This window comes from Xyrauchen texanus, chromosome 7 (assembly GCF_025860055.1).
Source record: "Xyrauchen texanus isolate HMW12.3.18 chromosome 7, RBS_HiC_50CHRs, whole genome shotgun sequence".
Classification (NCBI taxonomy): domain Eukaryota; kingdom Metazoa; phylum Chordata; class Actinopteri; order Cypriniformes; family Catostomidae; genus Xyrauchen; species Xyrauchen texanus.
Genome location: NC_068282.1, coordinates 39,053,174 through 39,079,197, shown reverse-complemented (window position 1 = coordinate 39,079,197; position 26,024 = coordinate 39,053,174). Strand labels below are relative to the sequence as shown.

Genomic DNA, 26,024 nt, shown 5'->3' with positions numbered 1-26,024 from the left:
AGCCAGTGCCTGTAGCCTCAACCGTTCCTGAGCCAGCGCCTGTAGCCTCGACCGTTCCTGAGCCAGTGCCTGTAGCCTCAACCGTCCCTGAGCCAGTGCCTGTAGCCTCGACCGTCCAAGAGCCAGCGCCAGTGGCCGTGACCGTCCAAGAGCCAGCGCCAGTGGCCGTGACCGTCCAAGAGCCAGCGCCAGTAGCCAGGACCGCCCAAGAGCCAGCGCCAGTGGCCGTGCCCGTCCAAGAGCCAGCGCCAGTGGCCGTGCCCGTCCAAGAGCCAGCGCCAGTAGCCGTGACCGTCCAAGAGCCAGCGCCAGTGGCCGTGACCGTCCAAGAGCCAGCGCCAGTGGCCGTGACCGTCCAAGAGCCAGCGCCAGTGGCCGTGACCGTCCAAGAGCCAGCGCCAGTAGCCAGGACCGCCCAAGAGCCAGCGCCAGTGGTCGTGCCCGTCCTAGAGCCAGCGCCTCTCGAGCCTTCCAGGGCTCCTCCTCCCGAGTCTTCCTGGGCTCCGCCTCCCAAGTCTCTCAAGTCTCTCGAGTCTTCTAGGGCTCCTCCTCCCGAGCTTTCCAGAGCTCTGCCTCCCAAGTCTCTCAAGTCTTCTAGGGATCCTCCTCCCGAGCTTTCCAGAGCTCCGCCTTCCGAGTTTCCCGAGCTTTCCAGAGCTCCGCCTTCCGAGTTACCCGAGCTTTCCAGAGCTCCTCTCGGGCCACCCAGGGCTCCGCCCCTCAAGTCACTCGAGCCTTCCAGGGCTCCGCCTCTCGAGCCACTCGAGCCTCCCAGGGCTCTGCCTCTCAAGCCTCTCGAGCCTCCCAGGGCTCCGCCCCTCAAGTCACTTGAGCCTTCTAAGGCTCCGCCTCTCGAGCCTTCCAGGGCTCCGCCCCACAAGCCTCTCCAGCCTTCCAGGGCTCCGCCTCTCAAGCCTCTCGGGCCTTCCAGGGCTCCGCCTCTCAAGCCTCTCGAGCCTTCCACGGCCCTTCTCCCCGAGCCTCCTACGGCTCCGCCTCCGGAGCGTCCTGCGGCTCTTCTCCCAGAAACTCCCGGGCCTCCTACGGCTCAGTCTCCCGAGCCTTTCACGGCTCCGCCTCCCGAGCCTCCTATGGCTCTGCTCCCAGAGACTCCAGAGCCTTCTAGGGCCACGCCTCTGAAACCTCCTACGGCACCACCTCCCTTGGCTCCACCTCCAGAGCCTTCCAGGCCTCTGTCTCCTAGGCCTTCCTCGGCTCCACCTCCAGAGTCTTCCAGGCCTCCTCCTCTAAAGCCTCCTATGGTGCCACCTTCCTCGGCTCCACCTCCTGAGCCTCCCTCGGCTCCACCTACAGAGCCTTCCAGGCCTCCGCCTCTCAGGTCACTCGAGCCTTCCAGGCCTCCGCCTTTAAAGCCTCCTACGGCGCCACCTTCATCGGTTCTGCCTCCAGAGCCTTCCAGGCCTCAGCCTCCAGAGCCTCCTACGGCGCCACCTCCATCGGTTCCGCCTCCAGAGCCTCCCTCAGCTTCATCTCCAGAGCCCCTTGCAGCTCCCCTAGGGGCCACTCTTCCTCCCAGGCCCCCTGAACCAGCCCCTAGCCCTGTGGCCACCCCCTAGGTCACCTAAACCTGTCCCTGTCCCTGTCCGGAGCCACTCCCCAGGACCCCTGTGCCGGCCCTTGTTCTGCGACCATCTCCCAGACCTCCTAGACCTGCCCCTGTCCTGAGGCCGCCTCCCAGGCCTCCTAGACCTGTCCCTGTCCGATGGCCACATCCCAGACCACCCAAACCTGTCCCTGTGTGCCCCCATGGACTGCCTAATTGCCCCTTGTGCCCCCGTGGCCTGTCTCATTTCCCTTTGTGCCCCCGTGGACTGCCTAATTGCCCCTTGTGCCCCCGTGGTCTGTCTCCGTGTCCCTTGTGCCTTCTTGGTCTGTCTCTGTGCTCCCTTTTCTCTGTCTGTGTCCCAGATCTACCCCCTCACTCCTTGGATCTTTTGTTTTGGTTCTTCTGTGTGGGTTTTTCTTTTGCTTTAGGACCGTCTGGAATCCGGTCCTTTTAGGGGGGGTTATGTTACGTTCCTGTGTTGTCTGCCCTCTGTTCTTTGTTTCACTATCACGTTTATTTCACGTTTTCTTGTTCTCCGCTCCGTGTTTTCCGTTTCACCCGTCACCGATCCCGTTCCTTGTCACGTTTTCATTGTTGCCCGCCCTGAGTCTCACTGTCCTTGTGAAAAACTACACTTCCCACAATTCCCCGATCTTCTCACTGCCATCACTGTGTCATTGTTTGCACCTGTTTGTCGTTTGTGATCCTCCTGTGTCTGCGTATATAAACCCTGTGTGTTTTCCACTCCTTGTCGATCGTTGTATGTTTTAGCTCCTTGTTTCCTGCCCATGTTTCCCGTGATTACTCACCCGTTCGAGGTTCCTGTGCCCTTTGTAGATGTTCCCGTGTCCTTTCAAAGGTTCAGTCTCTGTTTTCCCATTGTGGATGTTTTCTTTTGTTCCTGTGTTTTTATGTGATTTTTAGTTGCCATAATAAATACCGCATTTGGATCCGCACCTCTGTCTGTCCTGTCCTGCTTCCACACCCAGCATAACAATAATACAGAAGTTTTATTCACGTTCAAACTGACAGGCCATGTGCCTTTAGATTTTCCAGCCAAGTATATTTTTAATGCAAAAACCAAAAAATATACATTATTTGTATCTTGGGATAATTAAGCTGCACATTTATTTTAAGTATAAAAAATTGTCTAAAACACTGTGGCATAAATTTGGTTTAGGTAGATAAAGTCGCACCTTCCGTAGATCATTTGCTTTCAGTTGAAAGTTCTGTAATCATCTACTAACCCTCGTGTTACAATTTTGCTTGGTTTACAAAAAAAGTCAACAATAGATCACAATTGGAACTACTGTATACCGCTGACTAAGGGCCGTTCACACTGAATACGTTTTTTTTTTTTCATCTCTCTGTGCTGTTTAAAAAAATTTAATCTATGTAAACATGCTCTAGACCAGGAATGGGAAAATATGGCCCGTGGCTCATTTATCCAGAATTTTTTTTCCATTTAGAAATGTTTATTATCTCGCACTGCGACCTAGTCATGCTGCCTGTTTTATTCAGTTGTGTGCTGAATGGAAGTCAAACCACTGGCAGACAAACCTTTGACGAGACCCACATCATGACCCACTTAGACTGTTAACGGGTATTGTTTTATGAATCAAATAAGTCACCGCTTTGTGTCAATTATTATAAGATGCTTTAAAAAACTTTTATAATTTTTTCTTTCTTTTATTTTGAATAATACCGACCTCTGATGTAGATAGTATAGTATGTTAATTTGAATAATAAATTACCAGGGAAGCAGAGATGTAAAAATAAACTAAATAAATATTCTAAACCTTTATCAAGTTTTTATGCCTGATAGAAACATATCTACTTTTGTTGGACAATATTTTAGGCAATTGCAGAATAGAGATCATGCACTTGAATGAGTTCATAACTATTTCTGTGCTGGCTTAAAAGATAGAAGAGCCAATTAATACAGGACATTGTATCTCATAAGAAATACAATATGGCCCCCATGTACTACTTAAAGCCCGGTGTAGCCCCTATACCAAAAAACGTTGCCCACCCCTGCACTAGACAGATGTCTTTGACTGTTGTGCTCCATCTCGTTGTTTTTTCAGTAACTTGCACAGATTATACAATAAGTTTAGCGTTCCATGACACTGGAAAACGTACCACATAATTTCCAATGAAGACATCTGATCCAGGAAAGCTAGATCTATCTTTAGCCAAATAGCACATTATGTGCTGTGTGCACATTGTGCTTTGTGTGGATTATCTAATGATCTATGCATCCGATGATTTTGTGTGTGAAAAAAGATAATCACCTCATCTAAGTAACAACATGTGATATATTATGTTCCGTTTATTTTTTGTAAAGTTATACGTGAAATGCAGCATATAAGCAACACCCGTTTACATGTAACTCTACTCTTTGAGAGCTTTCCAACTACATATGACACATGGCTATTTGATCAGTTTGACGTTTTAACCGGTTACAATACAGTGTGTTGAAAAATTATAAATTAATAATTTTTATATATATATATTTTTTTTGTGTGTGTGTGTTTTTTGTGTGTATATGCTCATGTGACCACAGGAATGTTTGTTGGGGGTCGGGCTGGGGTTTAAATGTTAAATGTTGATTCAATGTATATATGTTTTGTTTCTCGTGTTTTCTCAGTGAATCAATAAAAATGTTAATCACAAAATAAATAAATTATTTAAATGGAACACTTCTGATTTGTCTGCAAATTTCAAAGCACTTGTTTAGTTTTGGTCATAATGCCTAGATGCATTGTAAAGTACAGCTTTTAATCTTTAAAACGATACCTACAGGTGAAACTCGAAAAATTAGAATATCGTGCAAAAGTTCATTAATTTCAGTAATTCAACTTAAAAGGTGAAACTAATATATTATACAGACTCATTACAAGCAAAGTAAGATATTTCAAGCCTTTATTTGATATAATTTTGATGATTATGGCTTACAGCTTATGAAAACCCCAAATTCAGAATCTCAGAAAATTAGAATATTACATGAAATCAATAAAAAAAAGGATTTTAAATACAGAAATGTCGGCCCTCTGAAAAGTATAATCATGCATATGTACTCAGTACTTGGTTTGGGCCCCTTTTGCATTAATTACTGCCTCAATGCGGCGTGGCATGGATGCTATCAGCCTGTGGCACTGCTGAGGTGTTATGGAAGACCAAGATGCTTCAATAGCGGCCTTCAGCTCTTCTGCATTGTTTGGTCTCATGTCGCTCATCTTTCTCTTGGCAATGCCCCATAGATTCTCTATGGGGTTCAGGTCAGGCGAGTTTGCTGGCCAATCAAGCACAGTAATACCATGGTCATTGAACCAGGTTTTGGTACTTTTGGCAGTGTGGGCAGGTGCCAATTCCTGCTGGAAAATGAAGTCAGCATCTCCATAAAGCTTGTCTGCTGAAGGAAGCATGAAGTGCTCTAAAATGTCCCGGTAGACGGCTGCGTTGACTCTGGACTTAATAAAGCACAGTGGACCAACACCAGCCGATGACATGGCTCCCCAAACCAACACAGACTGTGGAAACTTCACACTGGACTTCAAGCATCTTGGATTGTGTGCCTCTCCATTCTTCCTCCAGACTCTGGGACCTTGGTTTTCAAATGAGATGCAAAATTTGCTCTCATCAGAAAAGAGGACTTTGGACCACTGAGCAACAGACCAGTTCTTTTTTTCTTTAGCCCAGGTAAGACGTTTGACATTTGAAGCCCATGTCCAGGACCCGTCTGTGTGTGGTGGCTCTTGATGCAGTAACTCCAGCCTCAGTCCACTCCTTGTGAAGCTCCCCACACATTTGAATGGCCTTTTCCTGACAATCCTCTCCAGGCTACGGTCATCCCTGCTGCTTGTGCACCTTTTTCTTCCACACTTTTCCCTTCCACTTAACTTTCTATTAATGTGCTTTGATACAGCACTTTGAGAACATCCAACTTCTTTTGCAATTACCTTTTGAGGCTTTCCCTCCTTGTGGAGGGTGTCAATGATGGTTTTCTGCACAACTGTCAGGTCAGCAGTCTTCCCCATGATTGTGAATTCAACTGAACCAGACTGAGAGACCATTTAAAGGCTCAGGAACCCTTTGCATGTGTTTTGGATTAATTAGCTGATTAGAGTGTGACACTTTGAGCCTACAATACTGAACCTTTTCACAATATTCTAATTTTCTGAGATTCTGAATTTGGGGTTTTCATAAGCTGTAAGCCATAATCATCAAAATTATATCAAATAAAGGCTTGACATATCTTACTTTGCTTGTAATGAGTCTATATAATATATTAGTTTCACCTTTTAAGTTGAATTACTGAAATTAATGAACTTTTGCACGATATTCTAATTTTTCGAGTTTCACCTGTATTTTGTGTTGTTCAAGACTATAGTTTTTAATATTTTGATTATGGCTGTCGATTTAACGCGTTAATTCGGTGCGATTAATTTTATTAAAAATAACGCGTTAAAAACATTTAAGCAATTAATCGCAATGCCCCCGGACCGTAATAAGGAAGATTCCTGAGAAATGCAAGCTTGTAGTACCACCTGTTTACTCCAGAGGTCAGTAAGTGAAACTTCAGCTGTTTGGCAATGCACCTTTTATACAGTGAACAAAGTGCCCTTCAGCAGTACAACTCAAACATGCGTTGTGTTCTTGCATTCAAAACACTTGATGGAGCGCAAATTCGAACTAAGGGATCTCAAGATGCGTTCTAAGTATTAAACTATATTTAACTTGACACAGTGACCTAAAAATGTTATGCTTATGACGCAACGCACCCGAGACACTACACAAGCATGTCTGACGCAGGTGTTCATTGACGGGTCCTTAAACAAGCCCTCATAATAAATCTCGAACTGATTGACAAATTCACTTGTGAAATGAATTGCTGAGAACTGTATGCCATTGATTGGCTTGTGTTCAATAATATGGTAGTAAACAATACATTGTATTCTAAAGCCGCTTTTTGTATTGTCTTATCAATGATGAACTCTTCTGCCACAAGAATGTAATGCATTTTAATTATCTGAATATTTTATATATATATATATTAGAGATGTCGATTTAACACGTTAATTCAGTGCGATTAATTTTACAAAATATAACGCGTTAAAAAACTTTACGCATTTAATCGCATGCCCACGGACCATAATAAGGCACATTCCTGCGTAATGCAAGCTTGTAGTATCACCTGCTTACTCCAGAGGGCAGTAAGTGAAATTTCAGCTGTATGTGCAACGCGCAGTTTATACAGTGAAGAAAACACTTCAGTAGGCAGTGTCACTACTTGATCCACAAACATGCGTTATGTTCTTGCGTTCAAAACACTCGAAGGAGCACAAATGCGATCTAAGGGATCTCAAGATGTGTTTAAAGATTGAGTATTAAACTATATTTAACTTGACACAGTGACCTAAACATTTTATGTTTATGACGCAACACACCCGAGACGTCTGACGTAGGTGTAAATTGACGGGCCCTTAAACAAGCCCTCATAATAAATCTCCAACTGATTGACAAATTCACTTGTGAAATGTATTGCTGAGAACTGTATGCCAATGATTGACTTATGATCAATAATATGGTAATAAACAATACATTGTATTCTAAAGCTGCTATTTATATGGCCTTATCAATGATTAACTCTTTTGCTACAGGAATGTAAAGCATTTTAATTATCTGAATATTTATATATATATATATATATATATATATATATATATATATATATATATATAATAGATATATTTTGCTGAGTTGTAGAATTAATGTCTACTGTTGAACTTTTAAACAGGGTTTCTTTAAGGTGACACAAACATTCCAAAGTGCACAGGTGGGTAATATTACCTTCCACATCAGGGCTGAGGTAATTCCGGACTTCGCTCAGGATAAAATTGATGTCATCCTCCATAGGGAAGGGATGGGCTGTGACTTCAGTGGGCGTGTCCGTCGTCCCAGCGATAGTCATCTTCTCCCAGGGCAGGAAGAATATGACACGCCCGTCACTTGTGGCAGGGTCGAGCAGCCCCATGTTGTCTGGGCTGTAATCAGAAAGACGGTATGGACATACACATCTCACTTTGCATTGTTAACACCATATAATACACTTGAGGAAAGAAAAGGGCAGGGAGAGACACAGTAGTAGAAGGCAGGATTGTGGGAGTTACCTGTAATATCCAGGGATGACGATGTGAACTCCTGCACTTGGCTGGCAGATGTTGGCAGTTTTCTGGTTGTCCATTTTTCGCAGTGAGTCAGTGAAGGGGCCGGTAGCGTTGATGACACATTTGGCACGAACGTCAAACTCCTGCCCTGTGAACGGCATTGTGAGGTGTTACACTAACTGAACACGTCTGACTGCAGGGAACATGGGGTTTGCTGAATTTAAAGGGGTTGCTGCTTGTTAAATTGTGAATTTAGCATTTTGGAAGCATAAAGTCCACATTATATTAGTTGAGGTTTCTTGCAACAAAACAGTAAAAACATTTATACAATTGGTGGTGGCCCATTTTAGCAGGTTAGTTTCAATAAATGTTCTGGGTGGACTGGGGAGGGAGTTTTGTGTTGAACAATAGAGTATGCCTACACATTAGATCATTTGTTTTAGAACATGGAAAATCCTCTGTTCTATGATAAGTTCCATTTAATTTTATTTCACTTTTGATTTAGTAAGTAATTCCATGAATATCATTCAATAAAACTGCTTATGCATACACATAAAGTAATTACTATAATAAAAAATATAGTAATAGTATAAAAAAAAATATTTACATAAATGTGCATGTATTGTCCTGTGTGATGTACATGTTTTACTTTATACATATCTCACCTGTGATAACGTCTCGGCAGCGAGCACCACATACTTTCTCTTGGCCTGTTGTAGTGTCTGGTTTCTTTAGCAGATTAACCACCTCTGTGTAATTAGCAATGGAAGCACCATGACGGGCTGCTGTTAGAGCGATGGCCAGGTTCATACGGGCATCATTGTGCTGTCCTGAAAAGAGCCAGAACAGAAAGTGTCACAATACACACAAACTAAATTAGAACACCTACTGTTTTAATATAAAGGTAATTATAATTACTATAAACTAACCCTAACCCACACATTAAAGGTACTGTTAGTAATTTTTCATGGAAAGGTATGATAAAAATGTTCCAACTTCCTGAACGATATCACTAAAAATAAGTGTTCTGAGATTTCGCACCAGTCTCTGTGACAGTACAACACTCTGTAAACAGCAAACAAAAATGGGTCCACGTTTTTATAGTAGGCTTTTGGAGTTACAGTGAACTATATAGGCTTACAGGAATATTCCGGTTTCAATACAAGTTAAGCTCAATCGACAGCATTTGTGGCATAATATTGATTACCACAAAAATTAATTTTGACTTGTTCCTTCTTTTCTTCAAAAGCATAAATCTGGGTTCCAGTGAGGCACTTACAATGGAAGTGAATGGGGCCAATCTGTAAATTTTTAAATATAAACAGTTTCAAAAGTATAGCCACAAGACATAAAAAATATGCATGTGAATATGATTTTAGTGTGATAAAATAGTTTACAAACCTTTTCTGTGAAAAGTTATATCCAATTGTAGAACTTCATTGCTATGACGATGTCATGTCAACAAACCCTACTGTAAAAATGAAGATTTAAACAACTTTACAGCTAAAATAATACTTTTATAAAATTAAAAGCTCTGTATTTCTACCTTTAAACCCCATTCACTTCCATTGTAAGAGCCTCACTGTAACATCGATTTTTGCTTCTTTTTTTAAGTAAAGGAGGGACAAGTCTAAATAATTTTTGTGGTGATCAACATTATGCCACAAATGCTGTTGATTGTGCTTAGCTTGTATTGAACTCGTTATATTCCTTTAATGGCATTTTTATGCCATGAGGTTTATTACAAATGTCAGTTGAGTGCGATATTCTGCCGATGTTGTTTTTGACAACCACTTCTGCTTGGTGTCGCTCTCAATAAAGCTCATTTGGTAACTTTAGAGTGCCGGTTTTGGAAATAGGGGTGTGGCTAATGCAATGGCTCAAATTCCAGAACAGCTCAAATTGCCATCAAAAAGAAAACTTTTAGTTTTATTAGAATGAAAAAAAATTAGTTAATTAATAATTAAAATAAAAAATTAAACTCCGCAATTTACACTGACTGTTACAACCCAGTTAGTGCTGTGTCTGTGTGTTTTCTTTTCTTTCTTTGCAGGTTCAGTTGATGCGATTGGGGTGTGGTTTGTAAGTACTAATCATAACCCGAATACTAATCGTAGCCCTAAAAGGAAACTTGGGGCATTTTTAGAAAATAAAAACACATACTTACTGATACACTGGGAAATTTGTTCCCTCAGATTTAGCAAAGCGTTAGGGTCATTTTTTCAGTAAACTTGTCCGCAAAATTTTGCCACACACAAACATACACACAACGTCCTACATGCCTAGAGCCCACTGCACCCACTAACTGTAAGAATCGCTTCATGATTGTAATGCATTTAGTAGTGTGTATAATATTTATACGGTCAATCAAAGCACTTGAACAAAGGAAACCTCAAAGGCAATGTGATATCACTCCAGTACTGCGACTGAACTACATTTAGAAAACACCTCTGTATTGCATTGCGACTGGGTAGGTCTGTAAAGAACCAGAGGGATAGGTAATCCACGTAAGCATGTCTAATGCTAACACATGCCCAGGGCAACTCCACCAGACAATAAAATAATAACACAGGCAGGAAGCCTGTTTAAAGGGCACACTTCTCAAAGAATAATGTGCATTGAAGGCACCAGCATGCTTTGTTAGAGATCCCATGAACCCGCGCTGGCTGTGTCTGCCTCCATGCTCACGGCTGTGCCAACCCATGATGCACTAAATGAGTCCTCTTAACCTGCAGAGAAATTCGAACACGGAAAATACACATATGCACATTGGAATATTGTTAATTGCATGTAAGAGGACAAATCACAGCTCATACGGAAAGCTGTGTCCTAAAGCAACAGACATGAAATGCTTGGCTGAGCTTGAATGTTTATTAGAGAACAGCTTGCAGGTATGGAGAAAAAAGCAGAGATTTTGTGCCGCAGAGCTCCAAGCAAAATTATAATGAAATAAAGAAAACACTGCATTACAAATGACTGAAAACACAGATAAGGGAGTTTTACTGTCAGATTAGATTTAAAAAAAGACACAAAGAATGAATGGCACATCACAGCGGAGGAGGGATGTGATGGGTGGTCGTGCATGTGGGTGAGATAGGATGGCGAGAGAGAGCAAAAGAAAGAGAGAGGGACTCGAGGAGGGCGAGGGACAGGAGGAAGAGAGAGAGAGAGAGAGAGAGTATGAGTAGGGGAAAGAGAGAGAGGGAAAGAAATAGAGGGAGGCAAATAGCGACAGGCAGGCTGCGATCTCCAGCGGAGAAGGTCAGATTCGGAAATGTCACGGCCGTGATTGTTCCAGATTGAATAATTGGAGAGAAAAACCGGCTGACAACCCAGGGGAAGGAGGGATGGTGGGGGGAGGAAGGGGGAACGGACATGGGGAGAAGACCGATTAAAACGCACCTCTAAACTGTCATCACATTCCCATATTTCACACACACATGCATACACAAATTAAGATGTTTCTTAAAGGAATAGTTTGCTGATAAATAATAATGATGTCATCATCAAATTAATTTCCCTCTTGTCTTTCCAAAAACATGTTTGACTTTCTTTCTTCCATGGAACACAAAAGGGAACATTTTGAAGAATGTACTGGTCACACTTTTTCTCACAATTACAATGAATGGGGACTGGAGCTTTCAACCTTAAAAAATTATGCGAAGCCACCATAATCGTATCATAAAAGTGGTCCATCTGACTTTCGCTTTACATTCCAAGTCTTTTCCAAGACTAAAAAGTAATCCGATAGGTTTAGGTGAGAAACAGACCAACATTTCAGACATTATTCAGTAATAATCTTCCCAACCAGTGTGAGGTGGACTCAAGATCCACTGCGACTGGAGCATTGAGCCAGGATCAGGCCGGATTTGCCTGGAGAAGGGTTCCTTCACGAATCAGACTTCATTACTTCTCAAATTATTGCACCGACTAGATCTAGGGCAGATGTTAAGATCTTAAGCTATCATATGATTTCAGAAGACTTGGAATATAGTGGAATAGAGTCGTATAGACCAACTTTTTTTATTCTTGAAGCTTGAAAGCCTCTTCCTTCATTGTAACTGAATGGAAAAGAGTGGCAATGATATTCTTTAAAATTTCTCCTTTTGTGTTTTATATGGGTTTTGGAACAACATGAGGGTGATTAAATGATGACAGAATGTACATTTTTGGGTGAGCTAATCCTTTAATGCACAGACACATCTCAGAGCAGTTACTGGCAGCACATAAACATGCCACGGCAGGGAACAGAGCATTCAGACTCCGTTTCTCCCATAGAGGGACTCGATGTGACAGATCGCTGCTCAGATAGCCGCCACACTCCCCCTAAATATAAGCTACTCGCAAACCCTGCGAGGGAACGTGTGTATCAATGCAGGCCAAATGAAGTTTGACAGGAAGCACCGGAAGGCAGCGTTAGAGGGCAGGGCTTGTTCTGCCATGGAAGAGACCTTGAGTAAAGGGGACATGTTCTGCACACCCAGACTAACCAGTAACATATGGAAGTTTTGCCTGGTGGCAGCCTCAGGCTGAGAGATGGACACATTGACTACAAGTTTGGCTGCAGCAGCCAGTGGCAGTTTTCCAGTTGAAATAATGCAGGAATGTTATATGAGTCAAATGTGCTTATGCTTATTACCACAAAAACAGCAAATCACAGAAGTTATGATGCTTTATTTATAATAGATTATGAATTTTATTTTAACAACAGAAGTCTATGACTATGTTTGGAATAGCATACTACCATACTACTCTCACTATTGTTACAATATATAGTATATTGTGTGAACTGCACAGTATGTGAAATATCGGCATGCATGAAATACCTGGATGACCTACACTTGACTTCCATTTCCATTGCAATGAATGATATTTTATTCTTGACTCATTATGAGATCAAATAGCAAATTGTTTTATACAAAATTGGATAAACAAAATACAAAAAAAATTAAATGCCAAAAGGATAATTGGATGATGCTTACAAGGCATTAAATATTGCTACTTGTGTTAGAGCCTTGAGCATCAATATATTATTGTGAAGCAGATGGTAAGCCTTCTGCTTTCAACAAGAAAATGTTTGCTGTCAATAACAATTACAGTTGGCAGTTTTTTTTGTGGTTGGCTGAATAAAAACATAAACCTAACCAACATCATACTGCTGTTTGAAATGTTATCACAGAAAAATGCCTTCTGTTTCACTTATTATTTAAAATAGTAGAATATGGTGTTACTGCTCAGTGTACAGTAATAAGTAGTGAGTATACAGTAGCTTTCTAGCTAGAATTCCATTCCCAACTTAGCCTATTACTTTACTGGAAAGAGCTTTTGTATGTTTCACCCTGTCTCTTTTTTCTCACCATCATAGTAGACAATGGCTCCCACGAGTTTGTCTTTCTTCAGCATAGGGAAGAGCTCCAGTGCTTTGCTCTTACTCAGAACATAGCTGCTCTTCAGACATTGTGAGCCCGCCACCAGGTCATACATCTTAATGCCAGCCCAGTAATATGGCAGCTGCCACCACCTGAGAAAAACATCGGCAATCATGTCCAGTATCAATAACACAGCATTACTATTTCTGTTGAAAAACAATGCTGGAAAACACTATTTCAACAAATATAAAGACTGCAAACACTGTACTATAGGAATATTCCTGGTTCAATACAAGTTAAGCTTAATCAACAGCATTTGTGGCATAATGTTGGTAACCACAAAATGTAATTTCGACTCGTCCCTCCTTTTCTATCAAAAAAAAGCAAAAATTTAGGTTACAGTGAGGAGGGGCAGGTCAAAATTAATATTTGTGGTAATCAATATTATGCCACAAATGTTGACGTTTGAGTTTACCTTGTATTGAACCTGAAATATCCCTTTAAGCTGGAAAAATATGGACTAGAATATTCTAACACTAATTACAGTGGCTGTACCAGGACATCATAATATCAGACTTCTCCAAGTACCACTAAGTCATAAAGAACCTTGTGACATATTTGTTTTTAAAAAAAAAATTATATGACAGGCAAATTATGTAATCTTAAGGTTTCTCTTTTCTGTGACCCTTTCACACATCTCTGGCTGTTTTAAATATCAGAGCAAGGTATAAATGCCACAAGTAATTAGTAATGATGATGGTAAGGACAGTAAGATCCTTTAAAAACCCAGAATGACAAGGGGCAAGGACTGGAGAGGGAAGAGGCGCACAGATTATCCCAACCCGACCTGCTACAGGTGAGCACATAAAAGGTCCAATGCCATTTATGTGAACTTATCAATGGATTGAAATACAAAAACTCTCTTTTATGAAACTAGGATGTCTCCAGTCTTTCTCTTGACTTCTTTGTCTTTATTTCTTTCTTTGCCCCAAATTTCCATTCCCTTCTCTAAATTCTCTGCCTACTGCTTTTTCTAAAAAATAAAAGAAATTAGTAAATTAGTGTAATGTGTAAATTAGTGAACAGAGGGCAGTAATTGGTTCAACTGATTTTCTTACTTGTAAACAGGAAGCATTATGGGTAAAGGGGCAGAAAGGTGGGGGGCGATGTCCAACAGATTGGCCCGTTCATGAAGGGCTTCTTTTACCATCATGTACTGAGGAAGAAAATAAAAATGTGTTCAGTCAAAACGGTATAGTTAGCATGATAGTATTTATCATCTAAATGTTTCAGTTTGATAAATACAATATAGTTGTTCTTCATACTTTATTCATACTAAGATACTTGTTATGATTTTACACTGTTTATATTTAAAAATATAGTGTTTATTTAACTGTTTATTTAAATTACATATATAATAATAGAACATACTAAATATAATACAAATTTAATTTATTAAATAGTATCTTAATTTTCCAGATTTAAAGTGATAGTTCACCCAAACGTTTCAATTCTCTCATCATTTACTCACTTTCATGCCATCGCAGATGGTAATCATATTTAAGTCCTTTATTTTGCTATAAATCTCCACTTTCACATTCTTTCACATTTTGAATGTGAAAGTGGAGATTTATGGAAAAAACTAAAGTCTTAAATGTGTATCTGTTTCTCACCCACACTTATCATATTGCTTCCAAAGACATTGATTATTAAACCACTTAATTCTTGATGATTACTTTTATGTGGATTTTTGGAGCTTCAAAGGTCTGGTTAGCATTCACTTGCATTGTAAGGACCAATAGAGCTTAAATGTTCTTCTAAAAATCTTTGTTTGTGTTCTGCAGAAGTAAGAAAGTCATATACATCTGGGATGAGTAAATTATGAGAGAATTTTCATTTTTGGGTGAACTATCCCTTTAAGCTAAATTATCTCGTGACCCAAGGGTTGAGAGTTAAAATCAACATGAAAAGCGGTTTACAACCCATTTTACTTCCAAAATGGAAACAAATTTAAGACGAGACTTTGGGAACTGACTGGATTGTCAAAAGTGGGTGTTACAGACCAGAATCGAACCAGGTGGTTGGAGGGGAGAGGGATAAAAAAGAAAGAGGGATGTGTGATGCAAGCTGAAAATGAAAGTCCTTTCAGAGGTGGAGCAAGTTATTAAATTTTATTGAAAGATTACCAAGACATTTCTTTATTTGGAAAAACGTGCACTAAAGAACCATGGACAAAAACTGAGCAATACGAAACGAGCACCCTCATGTTTAGTTTTCATGTTGACTTTAAAGTCTAAGAACATAGCTGTTTTCCACTTTTAATTCACAATATAATTTTAAATTATAGTGATGATCAGCAATATTGAAAACTCTGTTGGTCAGAATAAGTTTTGGTTATCCATCCTCCATATTGATTCTTTAGATCTGCAGTAGCTTGCTGAGTGTTTGTGCTTGTCTAGTCTCTCTGATATGTGCTTAAATGTCACAGCGGTGGCATCAGCAGCCTTGCAATCCTTCTTCTAAATATTAGGAGCAAATTGGGAAAAATGGGGCCTTCACCTGCTCATAATCTAGTTTCATGATGGCTTTCTGCAGATAGCGGACTCCACCGTGAATGAGCTTGGTGCTTCTGCTGCTTGTGCCCGATGAGAAATCATTCCGTTCTACGAGGGCGGTCTTCAGATCTGGACGAGGGGGCAAGAAGACAGTTAAGGAACGGATTAGACAATGCACTGGCATTTCAAGACCTTATGGTGCCAAATATTTAGACTGCAGCTGCTGTCATTTGCATATGGCTTTTCTCAATATCTGTAATATGTATGAGGAAATATCACAACATGCTTATTGCATCCAGGCATATATACTGCCTGTTATTGACCTCCAGTATTGAATACAACTTTAAATGAGAATAAATTATTTTCCAAAATGCTGTTTGAATAACAACTAAGAAAAATACAATAAACTAAAACCAAACAAAAAATTACAGTTTTACAATACAGTAGTATCAGATTAAAAAGGACCTGCATATTATCTAAGACTGGATTCAAGGCAGTAGATTACTCATTCACAATTAGTAAATATTACATATAATATAATGCAATATAATATAAATGAAATGTCTTTGCCACTAAGGGAACCAAACAGAATTGGAAAATAATGATTGTTTTTAAACAATTTTCATACACTTGCACAACCTTTTATTGTTCGATCAAACAGGTTGTTCCAATCTTAACTCAAGCATTGGCTCAGCTAGGAGTTGTCAGACTGCTTAAACATACAGAGCAATATTTGGAAACCCCACAGAATCACCTAGTGAACCCATGAATTGCTGACTTTTAGCTGTCTCTACTTATTAAAATGGTATAGGAGAAAGTATTTACAGTAATATAAAAAAATGACACACTTCAAGCAAAGGTTTTTGAAAAACAGTAGTACTTACTCCGTGTGACAGCTTCTAAGGCACATCCTGCACCAGTGGCTCCGCCCCCCACCACCAAAACATCAAACTCTTCTGTGTTTCGCAGTGCTGAAAGCTGCTCCTCTCTTGTTGGTAGAGCATCTTTAAAAGGCATTTTTAACTCACCATGCGCCTCGACATATGCCAATCTAGCCTGGATACAACCAGCAGGAAGAACAACAAAGAAAAACAGAACTAACATGGGTGGGAAATTGTATTACATAAAAGCCTATTATATTAGGCTTTATGTTCTTTAAAGATGCAATCCAGAATGTGTACAATCTCTCATATTTCTGAGCTAAAGTTTGTTTCAACTTCAATACCTGTGTCATTGCTAAATCTAGGTCTAAATCTTGGGGTTTCTGGATTTTATCTTTAATAATTAGACATAATTAAACAAGTTTAATTAGAAGAATTATTACATTTACTAAAATGCTAAACATGCACTTTTCTTAAAGATCACCACAATGAAACATTAGATTAGTAACCATGCCAAGATTCTGGTATTAAATGGAATGCATTATGGAATAATAATTTTAGGTTAGTGTTGGGTTAATAAAGCTCTAGTTAAAGGGATAATTAAACTGTAAATGAAAATTCTCTCATTTACTCACCCTCGTGCCTTATCAGATGTGTATGACTTTCTCTCTTCTGCTGAACACAACTAAAGATTTTTAGAAGAATATTTCAGCTCTGTAGGTCCAATCAATGCAAGTTGATGGGCAACACATGTTTCAATCTCCAAAAGGACATTAAGGCAGCATAAAAGTAATCCATAAGACTCCAGCAGGTAAATATATATCTTCAAAAGTGATACAATAAGTGTGGGTGAGAAACAGATCAATATTTATGTCCTATTTCACTACCAATCTACACTTTCGCATTCTTCGTGCATATCGCCACCTACTGGGCAGGGAGGAGAATGTATAGTACAACCCAAATTCGGAAAAAGTTGGGACAGTATGAAAAATGCTAATAAAAACAAAAAGGAGTGATTTGTGAATTATAGTCACCCTTTGCTATATTGAAAGCACTTCAACTAAACATTATATGATGTTTTACCTTGTGAATTTCCTTGATTTTTGAAAATGTATAGTCATTTCAAATCAGATGATTGCAACACACACAAAAAAGGTTGAGACAGGGATAATTTAAGACTAATAACAATTTGACAAGTTTAAATAAGGCAATGTGAAACATTAGATGTTAAACAGGTGAGGCAATGGTGTCATAGTATATAAAGAGCCTCCAAAAACAGCCTAGTCCTTCAAGAGCAAGGATCAATTGAGACTTGTCAATTTGCAAACAGATGCTTCAGCAAATAATCCAGCACAAGGATTTTGGGCATTTCACCCTCTACGGTGCACAATATAGTTAAAAGGTTCAAGGAACCTGGTCAAATGTCAGTGCATAAAGGGCAAGACGAAAACAATTTCTGAATGCACAAGATCATTCAGACATCACTGTTTTAAAAAACGGCATTCATCTGTAATGGATATCATGAACATGGGCTTGGGATATCTTTAGTAAACCTTTGTTAGTCAACACTATTTGCCGCTGCATACACAGATGCCAGTAAAGATTTACTGTAGAAAGCACAAGCCCTACATCAACACTGTCCAGAAGCATCCACTGAAGAGTCCACATTTCAAAACGTTTTTGAAAAACAAAGCTGTCCTGTTATCTGGGCCAAAGAGGAAAAGGACCATCCAAGCTGTTATCAGCGTCAGGTCCAAAAGCCAGTGTCTGTATGGGCCAGCGGTGTGTCAGTGCACATGGCATGGTAACTCGCACATCTGTGAGAACACCATGAATGCAGACAGATAGGTACAAATTTTGGAGCAACATATACCGCCATATAGCACAACTTTTACAGGGATGTCCCAGCATTTTGCAGCAGGACCACTACAAATCACATACTGCCCGGATTACAAGTGCATGGCTGTGAAGCAGAGAGTGTGGGTGCTAGACTGGCCAGCCTGCAGTCCTGACCATCTCCAGTTGAGAATGTGTGGTGAAGCACACCATATGGCAATGAAGACCCTGTACAATAGTGCAGCTAAAGACATACATAATGGATGATTGGGGGAAAATTCCACTTTCTTATCTTAACAAAGTTGTGTCTTCAGTGTTCAAATGCTTAATACATGTTATTATAAGAAATAGCGATGTTTTACAGTGGTAAACACTCGACTGTCCCAACCTTTTTGGTCCCAATCTGATTTGAAATTACTATACATTTTCAAAATACAATGAAATTCACAAGGAAAAACGTCACTTAATGTTTAGTTTTAGTGCTTTCAATATAGCAAAGGGTGAATATAATTTTTGTTTTTATTAGCATTTTTCATACTGTCCCAACTTTTTTGAAATTGGGGTTGTAAAAAGGACTTAAACATTGATCTGTTTATGACCGACACCTATCATATCGCTTCTTTAGAAACATATTTAACCACTAGAGTCATATGGATTACTTTTAAGATCCTTTATGTGCATTTTGTATCTTCAAAATGTTGGTACCCATTTAATTGTAGTGTATATACCTACAGAGTTGAGATATTTCTCTACAAAAAATAAAGAAAGTCATATATATCAGTAAGTGATGAGAGAATTTTCATTTTTGGGTGAACTATCCCTTTAAGTTAGACATAAAGTATAAGTTTCAGTTCTAGTTCTAAAAGATGTAATAAACACACAAATATGAGAATTAGGATACATTACATAGTCACTCTTTAGGGGAACTTGCACTGTGACCATTCATATAATAACTTTTGGTACATAAACTAGCAAAATTAACACCTAAAACATTTTTCATTAAAAAAAAATCCCTTGCATCCAATTATTCTGACCATGTCTTTTTTTTTTTTTTTTTTTTTTTAAGAAGGGGGACTGACAGTGTGAATGTATCAATCTCTCAGTCGCATAGTGCCCTCTACAAGGAGGCACAAAAAGATCTCTGTGACACAAATGAAAACAAAACCAGCTTGGGCGAATCTAGGTGTTGAGAGTTTTAGCCATAATGAAACGTTTTAATCTTTTTCTGTTAACATTTGGCATAAATGATTACATCAATCTGCCCCCAAAAGCCAGTAGGGTCCATTTGACTTGCAAATGTCCAAATGAGCACAGACATTTGCAATTTAGACAGTAATAGTATGTAAAAACAAGATTCAGTAATTAGTGTCTATTTCCAAGGACAGACATATTTAAAACATCCACACACTATAAAGAGAGGCTGTCCTGCAATCACGACAAGTGCACGATGGAAACAGAGAATTTCATGCAAATATGCAATCGGCCACAGGAGAGTGATACTTCAGCCAGAGTGTAACAGTGCCCTTGCCATAGAGGAGACAAACACACACACACACTCACCAAATTAACATTACAATCCCAAAGATTAGCATCTTCCACATGCATGATTGCAGGCAATTTTTGGAAAAGCAAATTCATTACTTTGCTTACCCATTTAGGCTGCAATGAAATGACATGAAGGATAAATAAACAAATAAATAAATGGAGAAGCATCAAGTTTGTGTCAGTGAAAAGATCAATATGGGATGCAAATGTGATGTGAAGGCGTCAATGTAAGAACTAACTTTTTTATTAAAGAGGCCCTATTGTGCTTTTTGGGATTTTACCTTTCCTTTAGTGTGTAATATGGCTGTTTGTGCATGTAAAAGGTCTGCAAAGTTACAAAGCACAAAGTCCATGCCAAAGGGAGTTACACTCTCCCACAGAAAAAAGTGCTCCTGTACTGGTTTGCAGTCAGCCATTTCTTCTGTGAAATGGCTACGTCACTATGTAAGACATTTGCTTAATGCCTAAGGACTACTTTGGCCCACCCTCAAACAAAAGTAGTTATAGCCGAGGCCAGGATCAGTTGGGTTAGAGTTGTCGCCACGTCGAGAAGACGCTGTTTTCTTCACTGTGAAAGCAAAACCCCTTTGTATGACATTCTAAAGGCAGACGAATTGAAGAATCAGTGGTTAAAATAAATTTTTACCACTATTGCTCAGCAGTACAACCACAACACTAACAAAATTGTTGATCTCAAGAGTCTTTATCAGTGGTAAATTAAGGAGGTTTACTTATAATTACAAGCTGTAATGTTACGGCCGCTATCCAAGGTAGTCCACGGCTAACTTGCTCACTAACTCTCTAATACCTCCGGTAATGTTCAACCGGGAGTAAGCCTCTGTTCTCCGTTCATATCTCTGGTGACAAAAGACTGGCTACGCCCATTCCAAAAAAAGATCACTAACTTAGATGCACTACATGTCTTTTACTTGAAGCTTTGTTAGGCTCACAATAATCAACAGTGTACTTGGTCCCGAGTTACACTACCGTTGTTACCGTGATGTAGTTATAACATCACACCTGAAATGTAAGAGAGCTACAAAATAAAGGTTTACCACTGTGAAATGTCCTGCTCAATTTGTGCTTTTGAAGGTGATTCGGGTCGATCAGCTTGTTCTTCCAAACTTTCATTATTGGACTCTGGTTCGAACTGGTACGGCAAAACCGATGCCATTGTTATCATAGTTACAATAGTGTTTACACCTGCTCAGGAAGCCTAAGGGGCTGAAACTCGGTTATGGTAAGGGGCGTTGCATTACTGGCACACACTCTAAGTGGATGACCAATCACAACACACTGAGCCAGCTGATCAATCAGAGCAGACTGGGCTTTTCGGAAAGGGGGCTTTAAAGAGATAGGAGCTAAATGAGCATAATATGGGCTCTTTAAGGGGTAATATTTGCCCCCTGAAAATTATTTTCAAGAGCATTTTCGTACTTTTATGAGATAATTTTTTGTTTAAGGGCATACTGTTTCAGTGTTTTAGTTTAGATTTAAAGGAATATTCTGGGTTCAGTACAATCAAGTTAAGCTCAATCGACAGCATTTGTGGCAGGAATCTGATTAACACAAAAATTACATTTGACTCATCATTTATTTTCTTTAAGAAAAAGCACACACACAAAAAAAGAAATCGAGGTTACCGTGAGGCACTCACATTGGATTTTTTGGAGAGTTTAAAGACAGAAATATGAAGCTTAGAATTTTATATGAACACTTACATAATTCTTATGTTAAACGTGTATGATTTGAGCTGTAAATTTAAATTTTTATGGTTGTTTTAGGATTATGTCGCCATAGCACCAAAGTTGTAAAATTGGTGATTACTTTTGAAATACTTCTGCATTTTAACATTTATGTATTGGCCCCATTCAATGCCAGTTTTTCCCCTGTAACCCAGATTTATTTATTTTTTTAAAGAAAATCAGATACAGGTCGAAATTAATTTTGTCGTAATCAACATTAAGCCACAAATGCGTCGACTGAGGTTAAATTGTATTGAACCCAGAATTTTCCTTAAAGTTTTTTTTTCCACTAAAAACTACATTAACAAAGAATTACAGAACAGAATACTAATCAAATATACAGATAATCTGTTATGCAATAGATTTTTTTTTAAAAAACAGACCTAGTACTAGGGCATTTAAATATCTAGGGCATTTCTGTCACTTTTGGTGGTATTGTTGCCCCAAGCCATGGTTAATTTCGGACCCTCACCATACTACAACTTTTTATTAAAAAGCCTTGCAGAGAGTTCATGTTGGTGACATATCAAAGAATTCTGTTCAAATCATATCAGTAAAGTGAATTAAGAAAAATATCCGAACTTAACATGTTCTCTAAATTATTATTTTTTTCACCTAAATTAATCATTTAGTGACAATCTCCATGACAACCACATCCTTGAGAGAGCATAATTCTCTCACTCCCTGGAGTTTCGTTGGGAATGGAACAGTTGAGATGCAAGATAATGGGCAAAATGGGCTTGGGAAGATTTAAATAAATGATGAGAGAGAAAATCAGGACTCCCATTGCTCTTCAAGGGTCTGTCTTTTTTCTTCATTTGTTTCAGAAAGCCTTGTTGATTATCTTAATCTACTTGACCTTCCGTTATTTGGTATAGCATCTAAACAGACAAGACCCCTGGGGTTCGCACTAGTTTAAATACAGACAGAACATGGTGTGTGACACTCTCCCTGATGGCGTGAATGGAGATCAGATTGTTCATGATTACATATTCAAGAGAGATCCTTTAAACAATGTGTGTATCACTGTTCAAGTTTAATCTCCCTTTAACAAACAAAACCCGATTTTAATATGGTAGTCTACCCTAGAGAGAGCAAGTTTGGAGATTTGAGGTGACACATAAATGTATAACTGGGATTTGTTAATGTATGGATTTGGTAGGTCTAATCTTAGTAAGATTTGTAACTCCTTTATAATATCTATCCACATCAGTTTTTTAGTTGTTATGAATACATTATGAATTATAAATAAAGAATAGTTAAACATGTAATTTGACATACAGAGGACTGTATATAAATACATGGCCTGAGGTGTGCTCTATTTGAGCTGATCAGGAAATTCAACTGCATCTTTACGATTGTATTTATACAGAGAGCACATTCCTGAGTCAGGACTAGGCATGCTCTTGTACAGATAGGTGTGAACAGCTGCAATCTCTGTATTCTGCGATCTAACCTGTAGGAGTCACTGCATGGACGTGAAATGTGAAACTAAAGGTTTACATTCAAATATCATGAGGCAGGGCAATAACATTTATGATATTTAAATAATGAAATACCTGATTCTTCTTGTATTCAAAGAACTGTGACAGGCCGAAAGCTGCTGCTACAGCTCCACCCCCTATTAGCGTCCCCTTTACTGCTTTTCTGAAAGCCATTGACACCTGTAATAAGCACAGTAATAAATTGAGTAGATTTATGAGAAATGTTTAGATACATTTAGAAAAGTCCATTAATACACATTTAAGACCAGCTTCCTCCACATCAGTATCAAAGCTTAAGGCAGTTACTATGCACCAGCCACTGTCATGGCATACAGTATAATATAGATCACATTAACTTGTGATACAAATATGGTGCCTAGGTAGCTCAGCAAGTAAATACGCTGACTACCACACCTGAAGTTGTAAGCTTGAATCCAGGGTGTGCTGAGTGACTCCAGTCAGGCCCTTTAAGCAACCAATTGGTACGGTTGCTAGAGTGGGAAGAGTCACGTTGGGTTAACCTCCTCGTGGTCACTATAATGTGGTTCTTGCTCTCGTTAGGGGCGCGTGGTGAGTTGTGCATGGATGCCCCAGAGAATAGCGTGAAGCCTCCACATGTGCTAGGTCTCTGTGGTAACACGCTCAACAAGCCACATAATAAGATGTGCAGATTGACTGTCTCAGATGCGGAGGCAACTGAGATTTGTCCTCCGCCACCCGGACTGAGGCTAGTCACTACACCACCACAAATTTTCTGCTTGTTCAGTTCACTTAATTAAAATGAACTAAAGCAACACAATTCTAGAACATCTTGCCACAACTTGATTTCTTTGTGTTTTATATCCATGTACATTTTTTAAATGGAAGTTTACTTAATCAATTTGAGGTGAGACTACATGAATACTTTTTGTGGCATTAATGTAGCATTGATTAAACTGGGCAGGGGATTTCCTTTTCCCAGCATTCTTTGCGTGGGACTAGTAAATGTTCAAATTAAGTGCTATTTTATGTGTTTTTGTGCAAGATGAATATAAGGGTTGATACTTGTCAGTGTTTACTGTTATGCTGAGATTTAGAAGAGTTTCTGTTATGTTGGAGTTTCGGGGTTACCATTATGGTGAGAAATTTAGCTTGAGCTAACGATGAGAACAGGTAGATGTCACATGAATCACAAATTATTCCTTGCTTTGTTGAGCAATTGCTGTGCTAACCATAGCATAGTTACTAAACTACACTCTCTAGTGCTTCCAACCAGCATGTATTTATCATGCAAACATTCAATTTCATTAGTCTGTACATAAAGAAACAAAAGTCAACTAGCTTCTTTTTACACAAAGTGTAAACTCAAAAAGTGTTTTACATAAAAGTGTTTTGGGAATAAATAGTTACATTAAGTTAAGAAAACTAATTTCAAACATGTGAAACCACTGTCCACAATTAAATCAAGTACACACAATATAAATATATGAAAATATATGAACTTGTAAAACATACTCTGGTATTGGTACATAAATTAAATCATCACCTGACCTTTGCCTGTACCTTGGCAAAACCTCTCTGCAACAGCTGCTCTTACAACTCAACAGTGCTTGTGTCAACATGTGAAGTGTCAATTTTCCAACCCCAGTTTGTACAAAAGTATAAAGTATGAATTCTAAAACCAACAAGCTCTGGTGAAGGTCAAAGAAAAGCTCTAACTCGACCTAATGCCCTGGGTAGGGATGCATGTCATTATCACTACATGATACTAGAGAAAGTGAATGAGTCATTCTTACTACTCTGTATGAAATCACGCCTATCCCGCATGGGCCGTTAATGGCCAACCATGTGTAAGGGATAGAACGGCTACAACTCAAGATGAAGTAAAATGTCTGAGAGAGCACTTACAGGTTATTATTTTACCTGCTCGTCAAAGAATAATCAAGCTATTGTAAAGCTTGAATCTGAACGTGCAATTGAGGCCGAATTCAAAAACATCTACAGGTTAAAATTCTGCCTCGAACCGCTTGTTTTTTCTGCTGTTTGTCTTTAGAGGCTAAAATCTTAAAAACAACAGTGATGCCGTCCCTGCAATTCAAGCTCGTAATCCTCGCGTGCAGTACATCACTTGAACTCACGTGAACCCTATTTCTGACATTAACTGGTCGAATTCGTGACAAATAACATTAAGCACACCATCGTGAATTTAACAGATAATTTTGCACATTTATACCATGATTCTATCAAGAATAAAACCCCTATGGGCTGGGGGCAACAGTGGCTGGTATCCAAGAATAGAAACGGACAGGTTTGACAATAAGCGAGGTGTCGTCCTTTAACAACACCGCAAATAATACATGTCAAGAACCCTGCTTTTACTTACTGAATTTGGAGATGGTGATGATGTTGTTGATTAAATAGGACAATCATAGACAGTGAAGGTAACAGCAGTGTTGTTACAATGGTACTTATTCAGGCATCCAGGAAACAAAATGACAGGAAGTGTTTGATAGACAGGAACACGGGCCAATCAGTGTAGAGGACTCACCTCTCTGGTCCAATCATTTAAGAGGGCGTTTACATTGTCTAATTGCAGTGTACTTGGAGTTTTGAAAGACGTTGACGTCTTTTTTGAAAGAGGGACAGTGCAAAAAAGACACATAGACACCGTTTAACTCGCAGGTGTAGTATACATTTAGGCTAATGAACAAATGTGGCTTTGATAAATAAAATATTAAATAAATATGTGTTATCAATTTCTCAGGAGTGCACAGAAGAACAGCAATGGAATTTACTTAATTTCCTTCGTTTGCTTTGCAATAAACGTTGTATTATGAAATGTTACATTGAGACACAATACAGGCTATGTTTGCAAAAGTAGGCTAAATTGGTT

General features: G+C 39.4%; 1 protein-coding gene across 2 annotated transcripts in view; it reads right to left on the bottom strand.

Moving 5' to 3' along the window:
- Positions 1-25,610, bottom strand: part of LOC127647041 (glycerol-3-phosphate dehydrogenase, mitochondrial-like) — a 57,696-nt gene extending 32,086 nt beyond the window's left edge. Inside the window, exons 1-10 of one of the 2 annotated variants that reach the window (XM_052131103.1) lie at positions 25,515-25,610; positions 23,228-23,332; positions 19,939-20,037; positions 16,546-16,717; positions 15,666-15,790; positions 14,225-14,322; positions 13,095-13,258; positions 8,403-8,567; positions 7,741-7,885; positions 7,421-7,614 (exon numbers count right to left, since the gene is read on the bottom strand). In XM_052131103.1, coding sequence (XP_051987063.1) covers positions 7,421-7,614; positions 7,741-7,885; positions 8,403-8,567; positions 13,095-13,258; positions 14,225-14,322; positions 15,666-15,790; positions 16,546-16,717; positions 19,939-20,037; positions 23,228-23,326 — 1,261 coding nt within the window. In that variant the 5' untranslated portion in view covers positions 23,327-23,332; positions 25,515-25,610. The remainder of the gene's footprint in view (positions 1-7,420; positions 7,615-7,740; positions 7,886-8,402; positions 8,568-13,094; positions 13,259-14,224; positions 14,323-15,665; positions 15,791-16,545; positions 16,718-19,938; positions 20,038-23,227; positions 23,333-25,514) is intronic. The other variant, XM_052131104.1, reaches the window with a different exon arrangement.
- Between the last annotated feature and the right edge of the window lie 414 nt (positions 25,611-26,024).